General features: G+C 34.3%; 1 protein-coding gene across 1 annotated transcript in view; it reads left to right on the forward strand.

Moving 5' to 3' along the window:
* Positions 1-2747: 2747 nt before the first annotated feature.
* The window catches only part of LOC134667106 (homeobox protein unc-4-like), an 83225-nt gene continuing 64140 nt past the window's right edge, over positions 2748-21832 (forward strand). Inside the window, exon 1 of the mRNA XM_063524387.1 lies at positions 2748-3534. Within this exon, the coding sequence (XP_063380457.1) occupies positions 3321-3534 (214 nt within the window). The 5' untranslated portion in view covers positions 2748-3320. The remainder of the gene's footprint in view (positions 3535-21832) is intronic.

Genomic DNA, 21832 nt, shown 5'->3' on the forward strand with positions numbered 1-21832 from the left:
AACTGAAGTTTACGTCTGAGTCTTTTATTGGGTCTTTTAGAGAGCTAGAAGGACTCGAGCCTCGGAATAAAGGCTCCGTCAATATTTTTATAGGTTTTATTTAAATAACAGGCGTTATTGTATGATTTGTCTACCTAACCCATGAATTTTCATGATGACAACGCATTTCATACAAAAATTGTGGGTTCTCTGAAAAGGACTCTGAAAGACTCGATCTCTAAAAAGTTAAAAAGATTTATTTTCGATTTAATTATAAGAGTCTGAAAACTATACTTCGTTTTTTTTAAGCATTAGAAATTAGGTAAACAATCTTGATGTGTCTTTTAATTGAAAAACACATTTTAAAAATAAGTTACGGCAAATATGTAACAATTATTAATCTAATACGATCATTTATATTCTTCTGCTTTCATAAGTAATAGTTATTGATTTTTAAAAAGCGTTTTTCAATTAAAAGACATGCCAAGATCGCTTACCTTCTTTCAAGTTCTTTCTAATGCTAAAAAAACGAACTATAGGTGGAGTCTTTAAGCAGCGGACTCAAAGGACTCGATCGAGTCTCCCAACACTCTTGCACATGAAGCAAGGCTTGCCATTCACGGTACGTACGCGGGTAATGAGGACGGACGGCCCGCGCGTGCCCGGCCTTAATGCACGGATGCTCTTTCATTCTGTTATGGCGTATGAGAAATATTCGACGCTTTTTACGGTTTACGACGAATACATTTCAAATGGTAACAGTGCTTTGGTTTATTTAAATTAAGATATGGAATATGATTGACTGTGAAAGAGCCAGTCGTTCTTAACTTCTTACCTACAGAATACATTTTTGAATTTGAGTTATTACCGTGTACTCATACTATAGTCCTTTAATACAACTTTGATTTAGTTTTTAACATTGATTATTAACGAGCCTTTTTGATTTACAAATGCAAATGCATTTATTTCATTACTTTTTTACATGTTTCATTATTTTTTACATCATTTTTATTTTTGTATATACATACATTTATTGATTATTATGGAGCTTAGATGTCTAAGCTATGACCTATATGACCTACTAATGATTTTTCCTATTCGAAACAAAATATAGTGACATTGTAAAAAAATATCTAGTTTTATGTTCAACGTCCCATACATTAATCGTAAGTAAATCTATGTTGATAAGACCGCTGCATACTACAATATGTATTATACATTATAATAAATTACCTACTATATAGTGTTATTTTAAACGTCAAACATCTATGAAATTATGGCGTTTGAATAACACTTGCACTATGTCGTGGGCTATCAAAATCGCTGCAGACTTATTCTCTTGGTCTAACTCTATTTTTCAATTCAATAATATTTTCAATTAAAATAATATATAATAATTAAAATTAATTTTTAAGTGGGCCATTTTATTCAAGTTGCACAGTGTAGTAGTGTAAGTACATACATTTTTTTTCAGATTTGGGAATATTTATGTTATTTCTAATTAGTTACTCAAAATCACGAGCTCTCTCGAAGGATTTTTTTAATTGCCTACGTCTATGAAAAAAGTGAACGGAAAATACTTCTGTCAGTCTATTACCTCTTCAGGCTTAAACTGCTGAGTGAGGTTTAGGCCCAATAAAGGACATAGGACCTGTTAAATAGTTAACACAAAAACTTTTAAAACAATATCATCATCATGAAGACATCAGATGAAGACGCAGACATAAGCTATATATGTATAGTACATACAATATAAACCTATCCGAAATAATAAATAAAATTTTAGGAGTAGCCCTGCAGTGTAGTAAATAATCTAGCTTGTTGGTGTTTAAATAGGTATCCATTACAGCTAAGTTACCTAAGAGTGCTGGTTATATTAGGTAAGTACTAAAACCATACAGTAAAGTTAATTTCAGTTAACTTTAACTACAGGAACAAAGCTCGCTGAAAGCTCAGCGCCCAACTAATTACGCCGGCTAATTAAAAACTAATTAAATCCGAGAAAAACCGACATTAACTGATACTAATAAGATCGTCAAACAATTACCGCGAGAGCGGGACGGCGAACCCTATTTAACTTTTAATTTATACTCATTCCTTTATATCTTTTATTGCTTCGCCCATCGCTCCTAATGCGAGGAGCTCGTACTAATTAAATTCATGCCACACTAAGCCCCCCTCCCCTCCCCAAAAAGGCCCCGCCTAACCCCCCACCCGCCGCAGCCAATGGCGCGCGTGCGCACCGGGCCGGCGCGAGGGGGCGTGGCTTGCTCGCAGTCGGCGCGCGATCCCTGATAGAGCTGTCACGTCTCGTTCCACCGTCTTGACATATTTATTATTATTTATGTCAATTAGGTTATTACTTTTTTGTTTAATGGAATAAGGTATTGGTTGTGAAATTGATTGCCTTTCAGTCGCTTATGATTCATCAATGTCAGGAATATAATCTTGTACGTGTTAATTTTGTATGATTGATTGTTCGTGGGTCATTAGGGAGGGGGAGGGGGGTAATCTAGTTCCACGTAAGGCTATTGTGGGCGCCGTCAGCTGTCATGTCATGAGATGACGACCACAATCGGACCGTTAGCTGCGCCTCATAAGTCAATGTCATTAAATAATAGGACGATCACTATCTAACATAGTTTGTAATTTCCATAACGTTATATTACTTTTAGATAAAAAAATTGATTGCAAATTTCCTTATAAAAATACACTAAAATACGAAAAATCAAGCAGTCGTTCTCGAAGCACAAAGCGTATTATTGTGAACGATTTCAAAACACCTATTACTGTCACCGTGTCTAAACATTTAAACAACAACAAAACATCATAAACGCGTTTTACCTCAAAACGCATATAACCTTTTATCACCCAGTACATATTCACAGTTTGCGGTGAACATTCCGCCCGCAAGATTCTTATTTTCTATAAGTATTTATGGTTCTATATGTCTGGAGCGCGCCATGCGGCTAAAAAAGATTATGACATCCCTCGCGAAGCGACAGCCCTATAAATCCTACTTACATACAACCTCCAACCAAAAATACACCTTAAACGAAATACATTAGAGTTGGGTTTAAGCCGTTACTGTTGATAGATACGTCGCCACAAATTCAATGATGCTCAGCTTAATTTATAGCCCGCTATTCAATATCGATCTGTAACTCCCGAGCGTATGGTTTATTATCGTTTAGCAGCGAAGTGTATCCTACTCGAATAAATCTATAATATGAAGGCGGGAGCGTGGTGGGGCTAGCGCCGCCCAGCGCTCGCCATGGCAGTGAGGTGCGAGCCGGCGCCGAAGGACCATGTGTTGTAGTGTTGTGCTCCGTGTGTGAACGATGGTGTTAGAAGGCGGGCTGCCGGCGCCGCTGCAGCTTTACGCGGCGGCGGCGGCGGGGCTCGCGCCGCGCCCGGCATGGCCGCCGTTCCTGCCGTTCTTCGGCGTGCCGCCGCCGTTCCTGGCGCGGCCGCGGCTGCCGCACCCGCTGCCGGCGCGCGCGCCGCACGGGCCGCCCAGCGAGGACAGCAATGAGGATGGCGGGAGCAGTAAAGGTTGGTGGATTAAGTATGCAATGGAAAAATTAGGCCAGAAACGGGACACATAGGTAACAATACCAATACACCGGAATAAAACAAGACCGAAGTGATCCCATAAGTGTTCCGTGAACAAAGTTTTGTACGGAACACTAAAAAGAAACAGACGAATATTGTATGTATGTCGGAATATATTGGTCGATTGTGATGCAAACATTGTATCTAAACGTTTTTGACAAGCTTTCAGTGCTAAGCGCCCATTTCCAATACAAAATGGACATGAAAGAATGTGTTAAAATATGGAACCAACCAAATAGAAACCACTGCATTATTTCACAAAAAACCCTGTACCTCACTGGAAAATAGACTCTACCAAATTAAAAATGCACAAAAGAACGTAAACTACACTCCTCAATTAATTTACAGCACCAATTTTAAGTATATGAGTAAAATTATAGGTAATAATAACAAATTTGCAAAAAATATCTCGCAGTAGGTAATACTCTCAGCACACAGGCTCAGAAAAAAATAGAGCACAGCTAAATATTAACAACAAATAAAGCACTGCCATCAAATCGGATATCGGAGGTCCAAATCCAATAAAAAAATCCAATTGGATGCTTAGTGGTAAACAAATAAATTACATTCTGCAAACGTTACATAAAAGCTTTAGAAAATGCACCCAGAAAAGTTTTCGGTCTTATTCATATCACATTTACAAGGTAGGTACAAAACAATTTGGGCAAAATAATAAAGAAGGAATATGGGATGTTACAATACTTACAATTTCCTTATGGTAGATGGAAAATTTGGTGTTGCATAAAGGGGGCTACTAGGGAACGATTATTATGGCGGGCGGGTAACTATTGAAAGACGTTTAGATACCTACATTTAAAGATAGAAATCTGTTTTAATAATGATGACGTAAAGTTTTCCTGAGTAAGCAATAAAAATGCTTCGCCTAAAATAGTGAAAGACGTTGCGAAAAAAAAAACGCAAAGTTAAACGAACTCGATTGACCGATCGATTACCAATCGGAGCGAAATATTGTTTAAAAAACTTAGAGCGTGACTGATCCTACGCTGATTACACTAAACAGAACAAAAACAAACCAATTGACAGCTTATTAGTTTAAACAAATTCACGATAAAGTATAACATGTCATTATTTATCAATATTACGCTAAATGACCTTGATGTTTAATAATCACGTGTATCTAATTGATTTAATGGTTTTCTTTATAAATATAATTAGTTTTTATTAGTTCTATATTTATAATAAAAATATTTCTTGGTAGAGAAAAAAACAATGGGCTATTTGTTATGCATATTTATTTTTAATAATTTCCAGTACCTACCTATTATTTATAATTATTTGTTGTAGGATTTAGGTAATTAGAAATTCAAATCGCCTACAAAACGGAATTGAAAAGAAGAAATAATTTATTATTTAATTATTATCAATCAAGATTTTAGAAATAATAATTATTAGGTACATAAATAATGTTGAATGCAAATATTATTGCGGTCTAAAGGTTAATTAGATTGCTTTAAAAAGGACACTTGCCTGAATTAATACTCCATATTTAATGATTTATTACATACAACCATACAACTTATACACCACCACCACATAAATAAATTTACAACCTAACTTAGAAATTTATAAAATAAAACTTTATTTATTATAATATTCAACATTCAAAAACAGGTTAGCAGGTTACCGATTACTTTGTGTTAGGCATTTTATATTTATTTTTATTTAATAATATTACAGTTGCTATACCTATACGAACTTTTTTTGTACCTATACTAACTTTTTGTACATTCATTCACATAACTTTGTATTCTCATTAAAATTAAATAATAAGGTAAACGTACTAGTGCGTGTAACATGTTAGTGTGTGTAACGTGCTTAGTGTCGTAGTAGTGCTATGCCTCACCCACTCACAAGCATAGCCAACGTATATAAGTGTATGTACGTGTAACGTTCTAGTGCGTGTAACGTGCTAGTGCGTGTAACGTGCTAGTGCATGTAACGTGCTAGTGCGTGTAACGTGCTAGTGTCGTAGTAGTGGTACTGGGACCGCATCGAGCACCAGTACGTTTACCTTACAGAAAATGCAACAACTCAAGCAGATCAGAGATAAGTCGAGATAACGAGTCTTGATATTGTATCTTTTAAGAAAAAGGTTAAACTAAACAGGTTATTTAGCCTTTTCAATATTTTTTGCATAAATATACCTATGCATATTTGTTTCATGCCATCATTTTATCTAATAGGTACTGTAAGTGTATATGAGTGTAATAATATTTGGTAGAAGACCGTCCCTCACAAATGGGTCCCGGCGGAGCGAACATGATACCCACAATAACGGTCGTTCAAGTATAGTCTCGTTAAAGAGCAGTTTCCTTTTAGTTACGTATTAGTGTAATATTTAGTAAAAGAAGGCTGTCCCTCACAAATAGGTCCCGGAGGAACGAACATACCCACAATAACAATCGTTCGATCATGGTCTTGTTAAAGAGCCGTTTCCTTTTCGTTACATATTAGTGTAATATTTGGTAGGTAAAAGAAGGCTGTCCCTCACAAATAAGTCCCGGCGGAGCGAACATGATACCCACAATAACGATCGTTCAAGTATAGTCTCGTTAAAGAGCCGTTTCCTTTTCGTTACATATTAGTGTAATATTTGGTAGGTAATAGAAGGCTGTCCTTCACAAATAGGTCCGGACGGAACGAACATAGGTTGTACCCATAAATCCCACAATAACGATCGTTCGATTATGTACTTGTTAAAGAGCTGTTTCTTTTCGTTACATAAATGAAATTGTTTGTATCATTTCCCTTACACAAAGTGCCTAGTATAACATACTGTTTATTATAGGTACCTATAGGTATTTACTTTTTAATTTTAAGTATATTCGAGGTGTATTTTTATTCAATGATTAATTTGGGGCGTGTGGTTAAATAATGAAATAAAATACACATGTTATGTTCTAGTCGTAGTTATAGCAAAAAAACCGGCCAAGTGGGAGTCGGACTCGCATTCCAAGGGTTCCGTACATAAGTTGTTTGTTTAAATGTTAGCTTTTCGTGCATAAAAATCTTATGACATGAAATTACTGAAGGAATGTAATTCACTGTTAAAATTTTGAGTCTTTCTGAAAAATACATATTGAAAACGATAAGTGAGCCCTAATTAGGTAATTAATTTAATTAACAATATTGTCCAGTTGTACATAAGTTAGAATAATACCTAATACATTTAAGTTTTATTGTGAATGTACATATGTCACAAGTATTGATTTGTCTCCTTTATTTTAATTGCTTTTATATTTTATATTTATTGTTATAAGTGATAACCATAGACTTAGACTAGCTCCGGAGTCCCAAATCGCAATACAATCATACCCTCACTTGAATGTAAGGCACCCGAGGGACCGATAGTACCTACACTTGAAGTGTAAAATTGTAATAAAATACTATTTAAACGTATTTAGTTATACTTATAGTAATATTTTTTTTTACAATTATAATTTGATCCCTGTTTTCATAATAATCTACCATACCATTTATTATTTTTACTTGATTGAAAGATTCGCCATTAGTTAGGTAATAAGTAAACCTTTTTCGTAATTAGGTAAGAGTAAGTAGAGTTGATTTAAATCTTTTATTTAAAATGGTAACACATTGCTATGTATTGCTGTAACTGAATATAATTTCGTTGTTAGTTTTTCACGATAGTGTTACACGACATGGGTAATACAACATAATAGTCATATCTTAACTCTATATGATCCACATTCTTGGAGTAATTATTACTATAATTATTGCAGATGTACTCATCTGCAATAATTATAGTGCATACGCGAAAAATATGTCCCATTAGGTATAGGTACATGGTACTCGTTTTTTAAATTAGTCCATTTTTAACACATAAGTACGAGTATTTATGTAGGTAGCTGTAAAGTGTGATCTTGCAACCATGTGCGTTTTTGTAAATGTCAACAAGACACTTTTACAAATAATTGCTCGTGCGACATAATTACAATAATGTAACACTTTGTAACAAGAAAAGGGGTTAAAATTATAATAATTAAGTGGCGAATGAGTTCGTAGTTAAATATTAAACTTTAAACTAAAAGTGAAGTAAATATTACTCGTAATAAACATAAATAAATACATACTTATTATAGTACAAATACAATGTACACTGATCGTCCTAGCCCTACCGAAAGCTTAATAAGGCTTGTGTTTTTAGATGACGATATATATATAATACATAATTATATATAAATACTTAAGTATATACCTATGTATATAGAAACATCCGTAGCTCAAGAACAATAATTTGTGATAAGCATACAAATAAATTACCAGGATTAAACCCGAATAAATAGTTAAAACGAATAATTTTCATCGCCGCGCATGCCGACGGTAACAGCAGGCGTTGGATTTTAGAGTTCTGTGCTCTGTTTATCAAAAGCTTAATTAAGTCCCTTATTAACAAAATTTGTCAAAAAGGGACTTCCACTTGTATTACAAGTTACAAGCTTTTGATAAACAGGGCACTGATATTGATATAACATATCTCAGTGAGTCCCTTTTACACGTACCTATCTGTGAGTACAAATGATAAACACTAAGATTCATCTAAATTCCTATAAAATCATGAAATTAAGATTCATATAAAATCTATATCTAATTAAATATAATATATTAAAAATCAATAAGCGCATCTACATAAGGCATAATTAGTTTGAATTAATTAGATACCTACCTATTATATTTAGAGCCCGTTGTACAGACATGTAATTCAGGTAGGCATTTGATTACATAGAATAACATTATTATATTTAATAGTAGAATTTTTACTAGACGTAATAAAATTGCTATAATCGTCTAGACACATAAATAATATAATTTTCAATATTTTTATGAGTCATAAAACAATTATAGTATTACGTTATTAGTTAAGTCCTAATTGTTTTGTACTTATATATATATATTTACATTTTAAATTATGATGTACATCATAATTTAAAATGTAAATACCTAAATACGTTACCTATGTATTTACGTATTTTGCACGAATAAATATAACCGATTAAAAAAGTTACGGCCAAGTAATTTAAAAATTTCCATCCTAAAAGGTACATAATTATAAGTATTTATAGTACCTACCTACTGGTAGTGCAAAGCATTTAAGTAAGTATCAATCATAATTAAACATTATGGTTATGTTACTAATCATGATTAAAATCATAATAAAAACACCATTTACACTTTATATGTACATCATAAAACTATGTAATTAATATGTGACGTTTTCAACCAAAAGGTAACCTACCACATTGTCGGATTTGTTGGTTGTCGATAATGGTGATTTCAAGTTAAAGCTATATGAAAAATAGTGCCTTAACCTACAATATACTCCTTTTGTTTGCTTAATAATTGCTTAGTTTTCTAGAAGAATATTTATTTTTCAAACCAGCAATGCCATAATATTACACAAATACTACTAGTTAGGCTCAAAACCAGATTATACATATAATTAAATTCATTACAAGCGCAGGCGCAACTTTTTGCAATTATTAATGAGAAATACTTTAGTTATTAATAACTTAATTACAAATGGTAAAGGGGTAAATAATGTTTTATTGCATTTTTCTTGTACTCACTATTACTGGATTATTGGAATGCTAAGTGAGTGACTTTAATTTATTTATTTTAATTAAGATTCGTTTTTAATATTAGTTTTATAGTTTTATATACCGGGTATGGCCTGTAACACGAGCAAATAATTAGAACATAGATTGTACTCCTCAAACGGTGACACTTTTGTTCAACAACTTTTAAAAATTATGAAATATTTAGAGTCCCTATTTTTCATACAAAATAAACATTATCTTCAATGGACGCCACGCCATCGCCACGCCATATCATTGTGATTGACGTTGCTTGTCACGCCTTAAACATAACAAAATTCGCAATACATTGCGTCTTAGAATAAACTTTAAAGTGTATTAAAAATCAAACCACAAGTTATTTTTATAAGTCGCTGAACAAATGTTGGTTAGTATGAGGAGTACAGCCTACAGTTTAATAGTACTTGTGTTTCGAAATAAAATACTTATATCTTTAAAAAAAAATTATAGAATGAAATGTTCTTGTGAATAAACGTTCATTCATTCATTCATTCAATGAATAAATATAGGTAGGTAGGTAGATATAGTAATGGTTCCATGATCTTAGGTGCAACAGCTTTAGGGGCATTAAAGTGCCTAAAAAAATAGAATTTGCAAGAAAATTACTAGGTATTGGAATTGTAACATAAATTACCCTGACAAAATTAAACAAAGTAGGTTACTAAGATTTTTTATTTTGGATTTTTACTTGTTATACTACTGTCATTTTTTATAACTACTATAAAAAAATTATAATAAGGCTCTATCATACCTAGTTCGTTATGATTCTGACATATTATCTCTTTCACAATAAGTGTATACCTTCCAGGGTATAAACTCTAATAGTTTTTTAGTTATCTAACTAATATGTACATATAAGGATACTTACTTAATTTCTTATTTTTAAAATAAATTTATAAATTGAATACCTTGACCGAAATAACACGTTTAGACAAATATTTCAATTTCAACCATACGCATTATTTTTAATATAGAATATTATGGAATGTATTAATATTAAACTTATAGCCACATTCTATCTTTAGCAAACCACAATCAGCCGACACAAAAAAACACACTTATCCTAGACATAAATAACGTATTTAACACAATCCGTATTATTTCCGAAAAATCCGATCTCGTTCCAATAATTTATAATAAAAAATACTGGAAAGGTGCGAAGAGGCTAACGAGGGTAATCCTCGGTGTAAGTTATCGCGCCGCCCGCTGCGCGCGCGTCGATCCAACGCCGGAGATTTTATCGACCTTTTTATCGAGCCTTTGTCGGCGAGCTGAGGTGTTACCCTCGAAATTAGTATATTTTGTGGATGACGCATGGCTTTGTCGAATAGACTCGGCTACGATTATAAATTAGTTTGTATGAAGTTGTAATGAAATTGAGCTTTTCCTGCGAGTCAAACAAGTATAAGCCCTATATCTACATCATTAAGGGTATCAAATCCGTATTCATTTTATTATTGGTTGTAGGAAACTTGTTGCAATTGGATTGGGGCATGGATGTTTTTATTATGACAATTGGTTAGTTATTTAGTCAATCGTTTTCTGGATTAGTGGCGATATGAAAACATGGTAGAGGTGTAAATGTATACATGTAAGTTATCCAAAAGCAATATTAGATTTTTGTACTTATTTAATACATTCCTATGAAATCGGTAATACTTTTATAAGCTTATAACTAACTGATCCAAAAGTTTCGGGTAAATATTTGTTAAGAATTGAGAATGTTAGAGCTCATTTTATGTTCTAATTAATTCATTTATTGAAGTGAAAAATTTAGCTGTGCACTTTTATGCACACAACGCTAGATGGCGTTAACCTCAATCATACATAGTGCTGCAGACATTTTGCACTAGATGGCGCTGTTATTAACATTTTGAGTTACAATGTCGTTGATTTTTCACTTTTGCCGGCACTCCCGGAGTGCAACCCGTTGTTTTTTTTAAATTAAAGTAATTATTTTATTTACAAAATATGTTTAGTCCTTTAACTTAATTGTATATTTGGTTCACAATTCCAATTTATTTGAAAAATCCTATTTTCAATTTATTTTTAGGTTTGACCGTTGTTATGGAAACCAATAAATAATATGGTACCTATATGTTATCATCTAATAATGCGTATTACAGTGTTTTTATAATTGAATATCAGTTTTAATTGTCACAAACACGACACACACAAACCTCCAAAGTTAGTAGGTATGTTATAAAACTTATAAAAATATTGACATTTCCATTGTGTAACGAAAATGTATCAATAACTGACATTTGACTAACCCAGCGGTTCTCAAACTTTTTTGGTGACGGAACCCTTTTGGAAAGCGAAATACATATTTGACGGAACCCCAAATTTAAAAATTTCGTTCGTCACTGTGGACCAGATATACCTATTATATAGAACTGCTGGTTTTTTTTCTTATTATTACAAGTATTTTCGCGGAGCCCCAACAAAGGCTTTGCGGAACCCTAGGGTTCCGCGGAACACGCTTTGAGAATGGCTGGACTAACCTAACTGTTTTTCAATAAATTATGAATTTACCTTTGAATGGAATACTACATACCTAATTGTCAAAGTAAATAATATGTACATGCAACAATATCAATATTAGTAATTAGATATCAGTCGGTCCTCTTGAAATAATTATCATTGTCAATAAATTAATTGTTTTATTCGCCACTTGCAGCGATACGAGTGATTTGTGATGAATGTGAATTTAGCGATACCGCCGTTATTATTGAGGAAACGTTATTATTATCAGTAATTCATAATTAGATGTGTAACTGGATGCTAATTCATTTGATCGCCATCTGTTGAATGAATGTTAATTGACATTACATATAAACAATATTGTTAAATAATAATAATTGTGCATAATAAACAATGAATAACAATTTAAATATTGCAAGTTTCGCAATGATTCCAAAAAGATGGAAAAGTTCTCGGAAATTTCAGGAATAGTTCTCAGAAAAAGGAAATTTTAATATAAATATAATATTGAGAATTAAACATGACCAGTGAAAATAAAATAAAATATATTTGGTTATAGCTAATTAGGAAAAGGATAATCTTAATCACAAAGAAATTTTTGGCCGTTTTTGAAAAGATTTTTAACCAAATTTACATTTATATCAATAGTAAATACATGTAAAAAAAACAAGATTTAAGGCCCATTTACATGGTTCGAGTTTCTCGCCTCGAACGCACGATTATCGTAGCACGAGAAAAAATTTTGTATCATGTAAACTAAACATACGATATCGTACTAGAAGGAGCGATAATCGCCTCGCCTTTGCTGATTGGATGTCTCCGTGTAAACAAAATTTTAATGCGAGAATCGCATTTCGAGACTTTCGAGTTCATGTTTTTTGTAGTCCCAATTTTATGCGTTTTTTGGGACATTTAAAATGTTTCATTAATAGCCAAAACGAACAACAATATTTTTCTTTTCATACAGTGTCTTTTGTGATGTTTGACCATAGGTACTCTGATGGGTGAATTAGGTCATACTGAACAGCTTTTAAAGTGTGGAGCCAACCCCGAAATCGCGAACGCGAAACAAATCTGTTTTTCCCATAGAAAACATTGACGTACCTACATATTATGACTCTTCGAAATTTATGACAACCTACCTACCTACCATGGAGTAGGTAAGTAAAAGTTCTTTTGTATGAGCTACATAGGTATGTATTCACCCCCCAAAGTATAGTCAGATATCATATCACAGAAACACCGTGTAGGTGTACTTATATGTTGTCGTTTCCCGGCAACTTATTTTTTCTTAAAAGCAACGTCATGTTATTTCAGCCAAGAGCCAATATTAAAATACTCGTAAATGCAACTTAAAATATATTAATTAAAAATAATGAGAGAAACAAGAAATATTTACTAAGAATATTGACAATATAGTGAAAAGATTAGTAACTAATCACGTAAGTTGACAGGTAAAACTCGTATAAAAATCGGTTCGCACCGATTCGTGCGATACTCGCACGTACGTGAAAAAATGTCATACGAGAACCAGTTTAGACGAGTCGAGAAATCGTACGCAAATATCTCCCTAGAACGCAGCTCCCCGTGTAAACTATTTCGCCTGGCGATAATCTCCATTCGAGTATCGCATGACATAATCGTAGGCGAGTTTTTATTTCTCGCATGAGTGTAAACATTTTTATACGATAATCGCCTGACGATTATTGCATACGATAATGTCATACGATTTCTCGCCCCAAAGCGTGCGAGAAACTCGCACCATGTAAATGGGCCTTAAGTATGCTGAAGTTTTAATTTTGTTCGCCTATTATTTAAAAGAAATACTTTAAATAAAATAAAATAAGAATTTTGCCGTCATTTTTAGATTGTGATATTATCACATTGTTATAATACTTAATAAGTAAGGTAATATCGTATACAGTAACCTACTCGTTGATCTTCATAATAAAAAAAAACTAACACACCTAAGTATAATAAAACTCACCAAGATTACAAAAACGCATTTAGAGTAACACCAGCGCGTCGGCATAAAAACAATAATTACAGTGAAACGTCAAAATGGCGCCCAACGCGCAAGTAATTTCTTAAAAACATAAAAAACGTTTTAAATTTACCTAACTGTTCCAAATTTGAAATAAACGGTTAGCTTCCTTTAATCGTAATCGGGCGACGACCCGCCCAATGCTCTTTTAATTTTCCCACTTCCCGTTTTCAAAAGACGTATTCACCTAAGCATTTATTTCGAAATGACAACCTTATTGTGTTTGTAATAAAGTTGAAGATTTAAAGGGAAGGTAGAGGAGATAGGAGGATGTGAAAGTAATTGTGAGTGGTCACAAAGAACGATTATAGACAAAGAAATTAATTCGGCCGATCGACCGGAACGGGCGCTGTGGTCGCAGACAATATGGCGCCGGTTCAAGGGGCCGATTCGACTTGCTTCAATAACTGCTTGCGATTTGACTCCTTTTACACACTTAGATAGTCGAGAAGTGATGTTATCGGGGCTTCGTCAGAAGTTGCTATAAAGAAATGCATTAGGTAAGTTAATAAACAAAACGATTATGAGTAATATGGGTAATATGAGTAATATGGTAGGTATGTTTCTTGGGGTCAAATCTTGCAAGCTAAATTACTTAAATCCAAGTGCCCCATTATTCGATTGAGCTAAAACTTCACATACATAAATATGTATGTCGAGTGACAATGCAATATAACCTACCATCGAGCTGATCCGATGATGGATAGAGGAGGCGCCCATATCTTAGGATCTCTGTCATAAAAAAACGTAAAGTGTCATTCTATAAGTATATAAGTGGCACTTGTATACTATGTAAACAAAAGTAACTAGTAAATTCATCATTCAAAGACAATTTCAATATGGCGGTTAGTTTACATAGTTAGCAAGTTCCATAGAATGACACTTTAACCTATTGTGGTGAAATTTCTGGGGGTTCATATTGATGCCCATTTGAATTGGAAACATGAACTACAGGTACTAACCAATTCCATAAGCTCTGCATGTTATGCCCTTCGCTCCTTACGAGATTTGACTCATATGACTCAACTTAAAGCAGTCTACCATGCTCTAGTGGAGTCTAAACTGCGATACAGCATCAAGCAATGGGGTAATAGTTATCAATATAATGTCGATGCAGCTTTCATACTTCAAAAAAGAGCTATTAGGATAATTGTTAGAATACCTCAGAGGGAGTCTTGCAGAGAACATTTTATAAAGCTCAATATCCTCACGGTGCCGTCGCTTTATATCCTCGTACTCCTAACAGATTTAATTAAGCATTTAAATAAATATGAGAGCATTATAGATCGAGAAATCAGGTTGTCGACTAGACGGAAAGATTTGAAATGTAACCTTGTCCCGCGACTTAATATCATGAAGCATGCCGCCAGCTACCAGGCAATTTTTCTGTTCAATAAATTACCAATCGAATTAAAATCTATTTTAAATAGCAAATTGTTTAGTATAAGACTCAAACAGCATCTCTTAAAAAAATCATATTATTCTATAGCAGATTTTGTATCAGACGAGCAATATTAGTGTTTACTCTTAGAAACTTGTCTCCAATGTTGAAATTAAATTTTTAATGTGTTATATTATTGTGATAGGGATTTACTTAGTTATTTTTAAGTTGCATGACATTTGACTGTGGAGACTGGCATTTGTAATTATTTTCTAGTAAGTGACTAATTTTTAATTTGGATGTGTGATGTGAATTTTCATTCTAATAATATTGTAATAACTGTTGACATTTGTAATTGTAATTCTGTAATTTTATATACTCCAGTATTTATTTTATTTTTTGATAACAATGTACATAATTTTAATTAGGTATTAAGCAATTCAATGTTCGACACAATAATTATTGTTCAGAATAAAGAATAAAGAATAATAAAGAATATTTTTGTTTGAGTTTGTTAGAATTCTCTAGATGAGTATTAGTTGCCAGTTGAAAGAAAAGTACCAGTCAGCGATAAAAGCTTGTATCAAAAATGAAAATATTGACGAAAAAGGTGTATTTTATTTTATTATAATGCATGTAATATTTCCACCCAAAAACGCTTGTTAACTGAACCAATTATGACACGTTACTTCACGTAAGTCCCATTTAACTGGAAGTACACTCAACCAAACCGCAAACCTTAATGCACTTTATAAAAAATGATCGCATTAAAGATAATAAACAATACATCATTGGCTACTTAGTTTATGTCGTGACAGCTGTGCCGGTCTTGGTTTTGTTTTAAATTGAGCGGGGGGTGTGGGACGAAATGGCCCTTGAAATTGGGTGAAGTGTTCACAATGTAGGAAAATAGGACGTAAAGGTAAACCACTTTACAAGGACATCGGAGACTTCACAAGTTCTTTTGGAACCCAAAACTATTATCCCGATTTTAGGGAATCTACTCGTACGTCAATGAATGACATACCTATGTATGTCTTTTTTTCAGTAGAGAAATGTTTTCAAACAGCATACATAAATCATAATCATAAACCATATATAGGTAAATCATAAATTAACCCCCTATTAACTCCTTAAACTACTTTAGATAAATCCATACAAAATATGTTTCATTGAAAAATGAACATGCTATTCAGAAATTTTAAACGCACTACTTTAAACTAACTGCTTATATACGCAATATGTATTTATTTACTTGATTGTACATATATGTTTAGCTGAAAAAAATGACTTTTGTCACTTACCTTAAGTGACACAATTTATAAAAAAAATATTCAGTTTTCACCTGTTCAGATAATCTCCCGAGTCTTTGCAATAATTCTCCCTTATACTGGTCGGTTTTAAAGTTCGACCCACCGTCGGTCGGTGTTTGCAACAACCCCCGACTTTTGCGCACCTTGCTTTACATTACAACAGCCCCCATTACTAGCGTTTTTGGCCTTTTGTCACTTCTTTTGCGTAATGAGCTCGTTTTTTTGTAATTTAAAAGGTTTAAGTAAGGTTGGGATAATATTTTCCCTGTGCTAAAGGTTTTAAGCAGATTGAGCGTTGTTTTCTGTACAACCCTATTAGTGGTTTATTTGGCTTAATTTGCTAAAAAAGCTTGTTTCTTGTGATTTTACAGTTTAAGTGAAGTTATGGCATTATGTCTTTACTTTGTTACATTATATTTTAGGTGATTATGATATTTGTAACCTTTAATAGGTTTTTTTTTTCCGGTTTGTATGAAATTACATTGTTGACACTGAAATTGCATAAAATATCTACTTTCTTATTGTTTAAAAAATAAGTAAGGTCGAGACAGTATTTTCCTGTTCTTTACATTGTTACAGGTTACATTGTTTTAATATTTAATATCACTTTCATAAATAATAAAGTATAGGTAGGTACATTACACAATTATAATTACCTAAGATTTATGTAATTGTACTACACGCAAATAGAATTAATAACAAAAAATAAAGAAATACTGCTAGATGTTTTTATCACGCGTATTTTATAAAAAATCCATATGAAATTACAATGACTGTTATACTCGTTAGTCCATGACTTTCAAGGATCGCAATATCTTATCGAATAGGGGAGAAGGGGCTAATTTATGCGTGTTCCATTACGCGACCCCTCTTTATTGATGCTCTTTTGACTAGTTGTGATTCCTGATTATTAGTACGTGTTGCCCTCGCCTCCCCTCGTGAATCAAAGCTGAATTAGTGTGGGCGTTAAGTGAGCTAAGTTTTATATTATGACAGGTGATGAAATTTTAATACTTTTTGTGGATGAATATTATTTTTAGGTTTTGGAAATGGCGGGAATCTTGGCTAGGCTCCCATTGACAAACTCCCGGTACTGTCACTGACAAAAATATTAAAAGCCAAAAATATTACTAAAAAATTAAATACTCACCTAAAGATACAGAAGCTATACTTCTTAGCGCGCTACTTCGTCTCTGTGGAGCGATCGATGATGATGATGATGAAAACAAATCTATCTCCATACCAATTTTTCTTATTGCCGAATGTTTTCCCTCTCTCAAACTTGAGTCGTCGTCCAAAAATATAAAAAAAAAATCTAAAGCGAAATTCAATCATCTGGATTATAACTATAATACCAAAAAAAATAATTAAGTACTTCCAGCAGTAACTCTCTAGAGCAAAATGAAACGATTTCACGGTGTTATGTTTGAAATCCACAACCAGAATTACCCACTTAACCAGACTTTCGGAACAACTGTCATTTTCAAGGCAATTTTCTCCTTGGCTGTCAAACGTGTCAACTGTCAAACTAGGACTAGTCGCGCGACTAATCGCAGGTCGCGTGCCCCAAAACACGCATTAGTCAAATTCGACGCGCTTTTTTAATGTTTACTCTGTAACACCCCTTTGGAGAGATTAGACACGGGAGCGGGTGCCAATATGTCGTTTAGGACGAAAGCGGTCGCATAAACAACTACATAGTAGTACTATTAGTTATTCTGGGCGTATATATCCACCTTGGACAAACCAATAAAATATGTTGCATTTATATCATGTACAGTCAAGTATAAAAATATGGGAGTAGACACTTACTCAAAAATATGTCCACATAGTTCTTAATTCGCTGACATAAGAACTACGGACATGTTTGTGAGATGATTTGTGCACATATATTTTTACACTTGACTGTATCCTACAAAAAATTATTGCACACCTCACATAGTTTACAATAAATACATATACTTAGTAACATAAACAAAGACAAAGTCAATATACTTACTGGGTGTGAATCGATATGTATATGTTAAAATCTTCGAAGTACGGCGCTGGTTATTGGTGGGTGTGATAGTTTCATGGGCAGGTAAGCTGTAAGCTGACGTTGGGGAGTTTCTACAGATTTGCGTAGGTACCGTTATCGTTACGAACAATTAAAATTATGTTTGTGTTGATTATACGGAATGTGATCATCTCGTTTAATTATTTTGTTAATGTCGTGGCCTAAAAGAAGCCTAATTTAAAATAATACAGTTATATTTTAAAAGTTTGATATCTAGGAATCATTACAACGTATCTAGGGTATAAAATAGTTACCTATTTACTATACAAGTGCGGAAAAGAGGAAATTCGAAACGAGTGGCGATAAATTAAAACACGAACGAAGGGAGTGTTTTAAATCGACACGAGTTGCGTATTACCTATTTGCACGTGTATCGTACAACGTTTTACAGTACATATGGAAGGCCCTTTAAACTTTTGACATACGCACGGAAAGTGCTTTTTCCCGCACTAGTGTATATGTATTATTAGTTAGCCTGTTGTGGTGTCCCACTGCTGGGCAAAGGCCTCTCCCCCTGATTTCCATGACTCCCGTTGTAGTGCCTTCTCCTGCCAGCCACTGATAAAGGCGTCCAAGTCATCCCGCCATCTCCGTCTGGGCCTGCCACGTCCGCGCTTCTTTTGCGGCATCCACTTGGTGGCTATACTAGCCCACCTATCCGGATGCATGCGACATACGTGACCCGCCCAGTCCCACTTCAGCCTGGCGGTCTTCTCCCCCACGTCAGCTATGCGTGTTTTGGAGCGCAATGTGGTGTTTCGGATGCGATCCGTCCTTTTGACACCTAGAATACTGCGCTCCATTGCTCGCTGGCAAACCTTCAATTTGGACTTCTGACCCTCAGTGAGCGACCATGTTTGGGCACCGTAGGTTAAGACAGGCAGAATACACATGTCAACGAGTTTACGCTTCAGTGACATAGGAAGGTCGCCCTTCATTAGCTCCTTCATGGACCAGTAGCTCTTCCAGGCATTTTGAACACGGCGCTCAACTTCCTTGTCTTGCCGGTCACTGAAAGAGACTAACTGGCCCAAGTATATATACTCGTTGACATATTGTATAATCTGCCCGTCCACCTCGATCGTACGTTTCGTGCTATTAGTCATCACCTGAGTCTTTGCACGATTCATTTGAAGTCCAACTTGAAGGCTTGCGTTGCTCAGATCTTGGAGCATTTGCTGAAGTTCTGTGGCAGAAGAGGCAAAGAGAACTATGTCGTCGGCAAAGCGAAGGTTTGACAACCTCCTGTTGCCGACGACTATACCATTCTCCTCCCAAGAGACCGCCAGGCTCCTGAAAACTTCTTCGAGCGTGCTCGTAAAAAGTTTTGGAGATAACGGGTCCCCTTGCTTGACACCTCGCTGTACCCGAAACGTTGGTCCGGAAGACTGGAGTTTAATGTCTGCTGTGCTGTTTTTATATATGGTTTTGATAAGATTAATGTAGGTCTGTTCGATGTTTTGGTTGTATAGTGCGGTTATTATGGAGGAGTGGGTGATGCTATCGAAAGCTTTAGTATAATCAACAAATGCCAAGTATAAAGGGAGTTTAAATTCAGTATATTTTTCGATGATCTGGTTGATGATCAACTGTGGAGAATCCAGGGCGAAATCCAGCTTGTGTGGGAGGCTGGTGGCGGTCTAGTTGCCCAGCAATGCGACCCTCTATCACTTTAATAAATGTCTTGTAGATGTGAGACACCAGGCTAATTGGTCGATAGTTGGCTATGTCACTTTTATCCCCTTTTTTGTGGAGCAGTATAATATTGGAATGAAGTAGTTTCTGGGGAATTTGTCCTGTTTTTAATATATCATTGAAAAATTTGCATAAAGGGAGTAAAAGATTTTGGGTAAAAGTATATGTACTGTGAATTATAAGTATATGTAGTAGAGTAAAAGTATATATAGTAGAGTAAAAGTATATGTACTGTGAATTATATTTTCCTAATCGTCTAAAGTGTTACATATAAGTACCTATGCCTGTGACGCACCACAGGAAACTATTTTGAATATAAAATCGCTAACCTAAATGGTACCTATATTTTTTTATTGCCTATTTCAAACTCAGACTTCAGACAAACTCACAAGTTTCTTATTCGCAGGCGATCACTAATCGTATGGCATTAGCCGTAATTTTACGAAAATTGTCACGCGAATAGGTACTTCAACTATCTTAATGCTTTTGGAATAGCTACAATCGCTAGTGATATTACTTTCAACAAAACACTAGGATCGCAATGTCACGATCTATATCATACAAATAGAACTGTGCCATTATAATCATAATAAAAAAATTAAAACAGTTTTTTCACGGCTACACTATAATCACTATATAAATCAGCATAACTTCCAAATGAAACAAAACATTTTAAAATGTTAATTAAGAATTGTTTTCTATCGTAACCAATTGATTAAAGCCCGCGTGGGATTCCAACAAAAAATGTCACCCACGTTTTTTAGAACAAGAAAAAAAAAACAAACAACTAATTTCATGCCCCAGTATTTTGTATGAATAAATTATTGCGAGGTTTTTTTGTCGTTTTTTGCGCGGATATAATTAATTGCCGGTATGGCGGATGTTTGGATGAGTTATGTGTTCGAAGCGTTAAACTACAAGGTATTTAGCAATTACTAATATCTAGGATTATAAAACTATTTTAAATGCTTCTAAATAGGTTGCTACAAATGGAATGCTATTATAGATAATTGCCGGTGAAGTAGAGCAATGAAATTAATCGATCGATAAAATGCCGCAATGTATCGCAAATAACATGCGATAATCAGTGACGTCTGGAGAGGCCATAAGGATTAAAAGTGTATAATTTAACACGTTTGTGACAAAATAAGATGCATATGTCCGGACGAGTTTCCATGAGGACGAGTTTTAACTTTGTAAATGTATAAATAATACACAGCAATGTAACGAATAGGGGATTGGACAAGCCCTGCAATCAGCTACTTTATTTAAATGTGCAAACGACTTGTTGGTAGTTAAGGAGTTGACAGACATCATCAACATGTAGATATCATAGGCAAGGAATCGTAAGGATGGACGTATGGTCAGGCATTGAGCGGATACTGGACATAAGAACTTCAGACTCTAAATAGGCCAAGCAATAAGAAGTTATAGAGGGAAATGCTAGGAACACAATTTTTGACTCCGCAACTTTGTTTGGACTAGTTAGGAGGTGAACATATCAAAAGTCCCCGGCTGTAGCCCCGCTGCTGGGGGGTAGAGGGGGGTAAGAAGGTCGAATTTTTCGGTTTTTCACTTATATCTTGGAAACTTTGCGTCTTAGCGACATGACTACTAAGACAAACCAAAAGC

This window comes from Cydia fagiglandana, chromosome 9, assembly GCF_963556715.1.
Source record: "Cydia fagiglandana chromosome 9, ilCydFagi1.1, whole genome shotgun sequence".
Classification (NCBI taxonomy): domain Eukaryota; kingdom Metazoa; phylum Arthropoda; class Insecta; order Lepidoptera; family Tortricidae; genus Cydia; species Cydia fagiglandana.